At 37.4% G+C, this 11,713-nt stretch overlaps 1 protein-coding gene across 8 annotated transcripts in view; it reads left to right on the top strand.

Annotated features, from left to right (window-relative positions):
* Positions 1–4,660, top strand: part of LOC126857207 (tubulin monoglutamylase TTLL4-like) — a 161,856-nt gene extending 157,196 nt beyond the window's left edge. For all 8 annotated transcript variants that reach the window (XM_050606408.1, XM_050606403.1, XM_050606405.1 and 5 more), the window contains exons 4-6: positions 1,231–1,284; positions 2,450–3,545; positions 3,811–4,660. In XM_050606408.1, the coding sequence (XP_050462365.1) occupies positions 2,461–3,545; positions 3,811–4,402 (1,677 nt within the window). In that variant the 5' untranslated portion in view covers positions 1,231–1,284; positions 2,450–2,460 and the 3' untranslated portion in view covers positions 4,403–4,660. The remainder of the gene's footprint in view (positions 1–1,230; positions 1,285–2,449; positions 3,546–3,810) is intronic.
* Positions 4,661–11,713: the final 7,053 nt, after the last annotated feature.

The following is an 11,713-nucleotide window of genomic DNA, read 5'->3' as shown; positions in this document are numbered from 1 at the left end:
TTGCGGGTTGAAATAAGTAGAAAATTGCGGTAGATTATAAATTTCAAGAAAATATTAATCTGCAGCAAAACGCGCAATGTTGTTATTAAAATAAGACTGTAGCAATTTGCCTTTCCTTTTTGTTTTGATTCTTATCTGTGCTTTCTATCCCATTGGAAATGCGATCGCACGTTAAAAACTCAATCGCATGCGAACAGAAATAAACCCATCGTAGCAGCTTCTCATTCAAGCGCAATGCACGATTGACAGGCGCGCACTCTACTCGCGTGCGAGAGATTGCACTCGCAATTATCAGGATATACGATCCGGTCGTTGACTCGCGAACATTTAAATTGTAACAAATCGCTGTTCAAATATACTCGACAAAAATATATTTTTTTACAATAAAAATGCAAAAGCATGAGAAAAAGATTTTAAATGAATTAATTGATTAAAAAAACGCCAATTATTTTTAAATATTTTTCCGATATTCAAATGAGCTTTACAAGCCGAGGTATAAACCTTCAAACACTGATGTTTGAAAATATTTACATTATATCGCTTTTAGTAAACATAAAGATTATTCTTCTTACAACGAAATTAATCGCGATTTCTATCAATCGCTAATCAGTTATTGAAGACTGAGAAAGACTTGAGTAAAAATTGAAACTAATTACAAAATTAAATATTTTGTTACACGTTAAAAATTTTACAATTGTCGAGAGTGTATTGCAAATATTATTTTATTATTTTTAATTTTATTTTATTTCATATTAGGAATTTATTTTGTTTTTGCGCAGTACTTTTCTTATTTTTCTCAACTTGGTGATGACACCGTAAATATAAAATAAAAAACCAACATAGAATGTATATTAATACATGTGTTTATAATTTTTTTTACATGTAAATATTTATAATTTTATCTTAAAAAGTATGGATAAACATAACATTCTGCATGAGAATAAGAAAAGTGCAAGATTAGGTCAATTAATCACACAAAATTTATGGATGAAAATAATTCTCGAATTAACTCATACGATCACAATTATATCGAAAAGATTATTCCTTAATTATTCTTTTATTTACTAATTATTTCAAAAATAGTATTTTATTATAAGATTATTATTTTCTTCATAACACAAACATTAATTGTCATTGTCAATTATATATACAAGAAATGTCAAAAGAGATATACATATATTATGATCTCTCGACAATAACAATAATTTGCGAATTATTTCTTTCTTTCAGATGCTTGTATCATCATAATGCTGACAGTTGTTGACATTTAAACAATACGAATTGGTACGTATACTGTTCCTTTCGCAAATCTCTCTCTTTTATCTCGCGCTTTCATAATCAAGTTTTCTGATATATTCGCTTACGCGTACGTTGACGCGCCTGCCTGGCATCATCATTCCAGTCGGATCAGTTTCTGTCGTTCTGTTTGTGTTGCTGAGTAAAAATTGCTTAGCGATGTAATAATGTTTTATCGCTTTGAAGCATTCGATTCTGTTACCGCAAGTCGTTCACAGTCGTTCTTATCGTTGACGTGTATTGTGTTTCTCCTTATCGCGCGACTTTTTATCGAACGCTACGCATTGAAAGGACTATGGCTTATATATAATTTTTCTGGAAGAAAAAATTGTCGTAAACTTTTACTTTGTAAAAAATAATTTAGTAACAAAAAAAAAAAAAATACCAGATAAAATATGTAATTTATATTTCGAGAGAAAAATATTTCCGTAAGAAATTCGTTTGGGCTCTGATGAACCCGCCGACAAAATTGAATTTTAAAAGACTTGTACGTGTCAATTTACTTATTCCTCATAATAACAAGTAAATCGATTATCCGCAGCTGCTTGTTTCGCGTTACTAATAACTTACAGCTACATAATGTATATGACAAGAAATCCATAACATATACAAAGTATCAGTTTGGTGCTTTATAATTATAACCTCAAGGCAAGGTGTCATATCTCGTAATTAATTAGACTCCGGAGAAAATAGTGACTAATTGTAATTAATAATTATTTTTATGAAAATCTTAGTAGTATATCGATTTATAAGAATTCCTAAAGCATGTTAATTATATTGACGTATATTACATTTCACGTCGACTTGAGCCAAACTTTTTGACAGGCCGTGACAGATGTTTGGGTTTATCCCGATTGACGCTGTCATTTCTACTTCTCGAAAATATTCAATAGCGGTATTCTGTATTAATGTGCATTATATTTTATTTGTTGTTGATTTAATGTTTAGGAAGGTATTTTTAATAAATTTATAATAGCGCGAATTGACGTACAAGTTATATAAAATCGCATTTTTCTACTGTCGTTATTGAACGCAATATTTTTCAAGAATTATAGATATATATATTATACAAGATGTAAAATTCGAATTGAATTATTGAGATCAAGCTGAGGTCGCACACCACGACGATCTTTTTTCCTTTTTTATGCTACAGGCTAATCCGAGATGGACGTAATCACGTATAATCAACACGAAACCAATAGCATCGGGAGTAGCACTGATAGCGGCGAGACTCAATACGACGAGGAGAGTGTGCCTGATCTCGATGTCGATGGAGATCTGCTGTCGATCGATGGTGACAAAGGGAATAAACTGCCCTTTCGTAGGAGCTTGTTCGACAACGTGGCGCCCTATATCATCTTTCAGTCGTTCGAATGCAAGACCGGCCCGGTATTGCCGTACGAAGTGACGCGGCACTTAAAGTGGCACCTGAGCACGATAACGCCGATAATAGTGCGTCGCACCGTGATGAACTCCGGTTATCGGTTGATGAAGAAATGCCAGAACTGGTGTGGCACCTGGGGCAAGCACATGAAGTCCGTCTGCTATAAAAGCTTGAAGCAGTCGCAGAAAGTCAACCACTTTCCCGGGACCTTCCAGATCGGCCGAAAGGATCGATTGTCGCGCAATCTCAGCCGAATGATGATGAAGTACGGCAAGCGGGAGTTCGGCTTCGTGCCGCGCACCTACGTGCTACCTCAGGACCTGCGTCTCTTCCGCCAAGTGTGGGAGAAGAACGGTGGCAAGGAGAAGTGGATCATCAAGCCGCCGGCCTCCGCTCGCGGCACCGGGATCCGCGTCGTCCATCGCTGGTCGCAGATACCAAAGAAACGCGCCGTCGTCGTTCAGCAATATCTGTCGCGACCGTTACTGATACGCGGCGCCAAGTTCGACCTGCGTCTCTACGTGCTCGTCACGAGCTTCAATCCGCTCAGGATCTACATCTATCCGGACGGCCTCGCGCGCTTCGCCTCCGTCAAGTATAATGATGACATCAACTACCTCAGCGACCGTTTCATGCATCTCACCAACTACAGCATTAACAAGACCAGTGCGACCTACACCAGCAACGACTGCGCGGACTCCAGCACCGGTCATAAGTGGACTCTAAGAACTCTATGGTCCTATCTCGAGCAGGAAAATGTGAATATCGCCAAGATATGGGCGTCGATAAAGGATATAGTTATCAAGACAATGATAGCCGGCGAGTCTCCTATCAATACTCTAACGAGAACCAATACAACTTCGAGGTGAGAGAAGCGACACTTATATTTTTTTATAAAATAGAGATAATTATTTTTTTCTAATCAAATACTTTTTTAATGCATTTTTGTGTTTTAATATACATATTATTAATATTTTTCATATTTAAGTAATGCAAAAATTAAAATACTATTAATGAAATAACATAATATTTTTTTATATAATTTTATAAAATCTTAAAGATAATATAAAATATTTTCGCTGTTCTAACAAATTTTTTACATTGATATATATTTTTCCTTAAATCCCAAGGTATTGTTGCTATGAGCTTTTTGGCATCGACATTCTCTTGGATGAGAATCGGAAATCGTGGTTACTCGAGGTGAATATATCGCCCTCTCTACAGTCTTCCTCGCCGCTCGACACTGCCGTCAAGGGGCCCCTTATTAGAAACGTCTTTAATATAGCCGGATACCAATTGCCTACGAGCATACCGTCCGAGGAAGCGGAGAAGATAGCCCAAAGATACCAGTTAGATCTGGTGTGCCAAGATTATAGACTTCACCGAACTACACTTAGCTACCAAGAGCGGCATAAGCAATCGTTATATGCGAACCTGAGAAATCGCGAAGACTACCTTGACGAAATAATCGAGGATCTCACGCCCGACGATGTCAGACACCTGATCACTTACGAGGACGAACTCACACAATTGGGCAGATTCGAGAAGATCTTTCCTACTACTAGCAGTCACCAGTACTTGCAGTACTTTGAGGTTCCGAGATACTATAATATGTTGTTCGACGCGTGGGAGGCCAAATACGGTGATAATCGGGACGAAGGTATTTCCCGGTTACAAAAGTTATGCAAGACCAAGTATCATTTGGAGCAGGTGAACTTTTAAATAGTAACCTTCCTTCCGGACGTCATCGTGTTTACATCGATAATATCGACATCAAAGAGACGCCAAGATCATTTGAAATCGAATTTGAATCGAACCTTCTCGTCTTGTACGCTATGTGCACTTATATACGGGTAAACGTACTACTTCCACGTCCGTGGTTCTTTAAGAACCAAAGTTCATTATGTGCCTTTTCCCACGGTTGTGCGAATTTATTTTATTGTATGAGATTTTGTCTTTAATAAACAATTTTTCACTATACGCACGGGATTACTAATGCTACGATATGATCGATTCTTTTTCTCTTGTCCGTTAATAATTTTTCTTTTGTCCTTTTATAATATAGAATTGACTTTATAATTCTGTTTGATATAGAGTTTATTGCAATAATTAATAATTTTTATTTTATATAATATAATTGCTTACTTTAATTATATAATTAAATTAGATTTTATACATGTATATACATATATATGTATGTATAGAATTTACAAAATAAGAATAATATATAAAAATATAACTTTAAAAAATAACTTTATTAAAAATCTAACGTTAAATTAAATGTTAATTTTGACATTAAATGTAAAATTTTTTTGTAGTGCGATTTAATGCAAACATTTCGAACTTTATAGAGGATATTAGATTCTATAAACGGATTCACACAAACACACACAAGCGCATAAACAAGTAAGTGAAAAAATTACATATCTATATGCATATTTCGATAATTGCCTTAATGCAAAAAATTATCGTTAGAGATGCTCATAAATAATGTGCTGTTCGCGGAATTGATTTTTCCACATATAGCTGCAAAAAATCTTATAATATCTTATAATTATCTTCAATTTATGTATTTATACATACATATTAGCCACAGATTGCCTCAAACTCATTATTTCGGCCCCTTTAATTTCTTCAAAATCATGCGCACAGTATACAAAAAGCACAGTATTGATAAAAACTTGTCTTAAATTCAGTGATAAGGAACGAGTGAGTATCGGCATGACAGCCCCAAAGAAAGGGGACGCTTGCACCGGTTGTGGTAAATTGTGAACAAGTCATCGTACCGAGAACGCCGAGATGCTCGCGTATATCCAAATTATCGGACGCCTAATGGCAACTCGAATGACGGCTCACCGCTGACAGTGACGATGATAAAAAGTCAGAGCCGCCGATGCGCAAGAATCTCTTTGCTAATGTAGCGGGCGTGCATAATTTTCGGCAACAAGACCATGAAGAGATTGCCGAGCACCTGCTTCGATAGCACACAGGAAGGAAGCGCATTTCTCCGTTGATTTATTAAGTTCGTAAGCTTTGTAAAAATTCAGGTATTTAATTTATTTATAAATAACGGCGTACGCATAAGAGTAAGAATAGAACTTCTAATAAAATTTGAAAAAAAATTAGAACGACCTGTTTTGACACATGCACGATATCTTTTAGACATCGTACGAGTTATCGGATATAATTTATGAAGTGAATCATTGGAGTAAATGATTTTACGGTTGCAACCGCACGCTGGGTTTAATAAATCCGTACTGACAATTTAATGTCTCTATTGTGACCGCGACAGTCGGCGGTACCGACAACTGCGCTTGATTAGGTTAATACGAAAGGGGACCAGATTTCTTCGCTTCCGCCCTTTAAATTCAATTACTGGTTGGATAATCCGTCACTTAAAACATCATATATCAGTTTTGTTTGGAGGAAGTACGATCCGTGATAGAGAATGACCATGCCAATTGTCTTCAGAAGCAAAGACACAAGGCAGAACATCTGATTCGTTTAGATTTTCCGTCTCGTTAAGGAACAGTTATCATCATCTTTACCAGGCCATGATTAATGTTTCGAAATCATCTCGGCTCTACATTTTATTCGTGAATACAGCGGATAGGATATAAATAATATAAAGGATTTTAGATGTACATTAATTTGTAAATTTAATAAAAAAATAACTGCAAAATTTATTAATAACATTTTTCTTTTTTTTTTTTGGGAAATTTTTCTTTATTTATTTGTCGTTCAATTTTTTGAGAAAAAAACAAGAAACGTTAATATAGTAATTAATAATAAATATAACGATAATAACGTATCGATCTCGTAGATTGTTTTCTCGAGCTTCAGATTTTGGGGACGAAATTATTCGAGGGCGATTTACATGGTGCACCAAGAGCACATGGGGTACCCCAACGTCATTTGGAGACAATAGACTGTGCGTTCACAGTGCCACGACGGTCAATGAATTGATATCGTTATTGTAACAACATAATAGACATATTTTCTTATTGAGATTGCAGCCTTACTCGCGCGCGCGTTGTACGTTGTGCGTGTGTGTGTGCGTGTGTGTGTGCGTGTGCGTGCGTGCGTGCGTGTGTGTGTGTGTGTGTGTGTGTGTGTGTGTGTGTGTGTGTGTGTGTGTGTGTGCACATATGTATGCGACATGCGCTCCAAGCCGAGCCGTCTTTATGAATGTATTCATTCATCCGAGTAGCTGCGTGTGCGTTATGTAAGCGACACAACGCCGACAAGACGCATAAGGCTAAGGACCCCGTCTTCTCTCTATACGTGAGGACAGATCTCAAGGAGACAGCACTAGAGTACGGGACAGGTAGTTATGTTTTTATCGCCCGTGTCCATTTAACGAGGCTAGAGCTCTTTGTCTATACGTTTCGTCCGAGATTTTATTTAATGCAGAAAAGAAGCGCGGACCGTGTCTAGAAGGATAATTTCACATCGATTCTCGAATCGTGCGTGAAGCACTCTGGCCCATCTCGAATAAGTTCTGAAATCGCTTCAAGTGAATCATTAAAGTCATGGATTGCGCTTTGTCACTTGATCAAATTGATTCGACGGATGGATTCCTAATGAATCAGCGAGCATTCCACTTCGTGGAAATAGGGTTCGGAAATTTGCTTCGGTCTCTCGTTCAGAAATTTGTGATATAAGTACACCGTTTCATTTGATTTAAGATATACGTCATCGTTCTACGTGTACATGATTTGTTTCGACAAACATTAACAATATATATATATATATATATTTTCATTTTTCTTATCTTTATTTTAATGGTTTTTTTATGCGAACAACTATTACAGTATATATTCCGCACGTGTGCAAAATTAACGTGTCATTTGTCACCATAGACTGAATATAATTTCTAAAAATATTTCAATTTAAAATGTTTAAAAGCTTTTTTGTTAAAATACGTTTTTTTAATAATATCGTTTTTTAATAAATAAAAAATCGTCGTGCAATCATATTTTGATTTGATAAAGAACGAGAAATCTTGAATTTATAGGCAAGGAAAAATATTTCAAAAGATCGCTGTGATCCGTGTGACAGAACACGTGAATGTTATTTCGTACGCGCATACATCAAATGTAAAACCAGTATAAAATGTAATAATTAGCAGCCATCAATAAGCGACGTAATGTTAATTTGCTCGCATCTTTGACTCATGCACGATCTATTCGCATGATTAGATATCCGGTCCTTGTCTGCCTCGTGAACTTTGCGCGTGACGATTGCGAGGTGATTACAATGTGTCCTCCGCACGTGTGCATATAATTAGCGTGTCATTTATCACTACCGTAGACTCGAATATAGAGGCAGTCTCGTACGATCATTCAAGGTCGTTCTCGATCCACGAGCCCCATTCCACATCGCCTTATTGCGACAGTAAGTAATTTCGACATTACCGTACATTTAACTGCGGCACGTGCCACTCGATTCTCGTATTTAACGATTACAATCTGTCTCAAATAAATAATTGTTATTTATTTATTTTTTTTTTTTATTTTCATTTCTCTGTAAAATTTTTTTAATGCGCAAGAAAAAACTATATAATATATAGCTCTAACTTTAAACAATTTTGTAATATTTTCAACGTCATATATTTCATGTTCATTTTCGTGACAATGTGAAAAAGAAAAAAAAAAAAATATTGTCTATCGTGATTTGACGTATGTCATTAGGAGTTAAGGAAGATCTGTCCGATTCATCGACTAATCTGATTCAAGCGACGTTGCTACCTACGCGAAATACGCTTGCGCGCGCGAGGACGTACTCGACACCGGGTAACGACTTAATAAACCGTCAGCGGCCGCTGCGATACGGGACGTAAGAGGGGAGTAGCAGGGGATAGAGAGGATCGCGGTGCGGGCGGATGCGAGCACGTGGAGATGCGCGGGGGCGTCAGGGCGGTAGTCAGGTGCGTCGCGTGCTCCCCACTTACATCACGTGTAGCTAGCTCGTGCTTTGTTTTGAGAAGGCTTAAGAGCGCCCGTTCCCACGCTTCCGCGCGCCTTCTCCTCACCTCTCTCTCTCTCTTCTCTCCCATATGTCTTCTCTGTGCCTCGTGTCAAAATTCGTATTCGAGATATACCGTAAGCTCCCGATTATCTCTTCCGACCGTTCGTCCGTTTCAAGTCACAATTGCAAGACGCGAGATGTATTTAAATGTTTATATGAGATAATATAAGATATCCATGATTGATTATATACATATTTGTTACATAATTATTATTTAATTATGATTCTATTTAATTTTATTAAACTCAAATATTAAATAATTAAAACAATTGAAAAAGTGTAAAAATAACAAAATATACACTTATTTTTAATTTTACACAATAGACATGTGCTCCGTATTATTAGTGACAGAATTTATCTGTCAAAATTTGCAGAAAGAAAAATTCAATTTTATTTTACAATAGGAATGAGAGCAACTACAGACGTCAATAACATTTTTTCAAATCAATTATCATCATTCAAAATATGTCGATTTTACACAAAATTAAATAAAAAATTATTAATATTTAAATTAACAAAAAAATTTCTGTGCGCTGTTTAGGATGGCGATATTAAATTAAAGCTGAGATATATTAAAGATAAATTTAAGCCAATTTCCACAATAATTTTGTTTATATACAAAATATTCAAAGGAGAAAGAGAGAGAGAGAGATAATATTGTATGATTAATATCTCTAGGTCGCAGTAATACGAGACGCAGATTTCGCGTACGCCAGGCTCGTGCGACGTGGCACGCTCATACATACAGATATATTGAACCATTGTTTCAGCATTACAATAATCTCGGTCTCATCCTTCCACGTCGCTGCGCCTTTCCTTTCTCTCTCTCTCCGCCCCTCTCGTTCTCGTATACTCTTGGTATTCTCTCGCTTTGTCTTACGCACGCGGTTGATTACGAGGCTGCGCATAGACCGGACGCTCCCTCGAGAATCGCGATGGACTTGCCACATACTTTCACGCCGCTCGTAAACCGCCGGCTCCGCCGACGAATATTGTCACGCGGCTCATTCCCATAAGCCGCGCGCGTGCACGAAGCGTGCGCCGACGATTTCATTGTTTCAGCGGGATAAATACGTGCGTAATGGAAAAATAAAGTTTCATTTGACAGCTACTCGAATCGTCGCAGCGGAGTAAATCACTGTTGATGAATCGCTTGTAATTAATTTCCACAAATCTTTTTTCATTGTTGAAAGAGCGATAGCCCTCTGCAACAGTCGATTTTATAAATTATTAAAATTATAATTTTAGGGCCGATACTCAGAAGAGAATTCGAACATGGGTCACAGCTTTAAAATTAAGATATATTTTTATCATAAGCCGGGCATATATGGTTGGAAAAGTTGACTTAAATTTATAGCATGTCCCAAACGGTCCACACAAACTTTTTTTGTTTATTTAACAATCAATAATTTAATTTTTATTTAATTTTTAATTTAATAATTTAATTTTGTGTAAAATTAACATATTTTAAATTGTTAATTTTATACAATATTAATATTTTAACTTAAAATTGACTTAGAAATTATTTGACGTTTACGGTCACTCTCATTCCTATTGTGAAATAAAATAAAATTTTTTTTCTGTAAATTTTGACAGATAAATTCTGTCATTAATAATATGGAACCTCTAATGTGTAAAAATAAGTGTACATTATATTATTTTTAAACTTTTTTCAATTATTTTAATAATTTGACATTTGAGTTTAATTAACACAACCACAACATATATATATATTAAATTAACACATGAATATGTTCAATATTTAATAAAATTTTAACCGCTATATTTTTTGACAACCATGTAAAGTTGAAATTAACTCAAAATGCTCCGATTGAAAAAGCAAATTCAATCAAACTTCCAAAATCCCGAGGCTCGCGTACAAAAGCGCCGTAATTTCGAGCCCTTCTTCACAATCGGAGGGATACCGTGATATTAGAGTGTATCGGCGCGCGCGCGCTCGCGCACGCACGCACGCACGCACGCACGCACGCGTGTCGCCGCGTGCACGCGGGCCGCGCTGGTGGCTAGAGAATTCCTACGGTTTTTCGTTCGGTTCCCACGGCCGGGGTGCGTCAGGTGGCTAGCGCGGGGTGCGCGCAACACCCCTCTCTCCCCCTCCCCCTTTCTTCACCCCTCGAAATAGATGTAAACCCCGTCGAGGAATACACTATACGTGGCTCCGCCCTTGCCACCATTTTCGGCACGCATGTTGCACGCGTGCATTCGTGGTGGAATGTCATCCATTCTCTCCCCCCCTCCCTCCCCCTCCCCCCCGAATCTATACCTCTCTACTTCTACCTACCTACCTATTCTATTGTTCGTCATTCGTGAAAACGACTCTTTTCGTTGACCCGCGACAATTCACCGCAATTGATGGATCGAGCGATGAATTGTGGCATTGTTGCGCTGCATCGAAATGCATTTGGATCCTTAGAGAGAGAAATCACTTTTCGCTACATTTTCAACGTTCTTTATTTAACGTTTAATTACATTCTTTTTTTTTTTATACAATATTTGTAAATGTTCAATGAAATATCTTCTTATATACCGGATGATTCTGAGAGGCAGAATCTCCCTATATGATTCGAATAAATATCGTTGGCCGGCAAAATGTACAGCTGATACCGCTTGCAATATTCCGCGAATTTATCCGGCTGTTAGCAGAACCTTTTCTTTTTTTTTTCTTTTCCCAACCGAGTCATTCGTGCGAGCATCGTGCCGACCGATCGCGAGTGTATTTTTCTTCCGAGCAGACATTTCGGTATCCGCAGACACGTTTTTGCCAGACGGGATTGGTGCCGACGCGGGGGAGCCGTTTCCCACGAGAGATTCAGAAAATAACCACCGGAGAGATCGTGCAGCAACCCGCTCATCGTTTTATTCTTCCGAATGTTGCCGCCTTCGGCGGCCTCTCGTCATGACGTCACTGACCCAATTTCCCGCACGCCAGCAGCATTTCTGTTCTGTTCATGAATCCTGTTAAACCAGCTATACTACCCGATG

The sequence above is a fragment of the Cataglyphis hispanica genome, chromosome 21 (genome assembly GCF_021464435.1).
Source record: "Cataglyphis hispanica isolate Lineage 1 chromosome 21, ULB_Chis1_1.0, whole genome shotgun sequence".
NCBI lineage: Eukaryota > Metazoa > Arthropoda > Insecta > Hymenoptera > Formicidae > Cataglyphis > Cataglyphis hispanica.
Note: the sequence above shows the minus strand (reverse complement) of the source record. Positions and strands in the feature narration are given on the sequence as shown.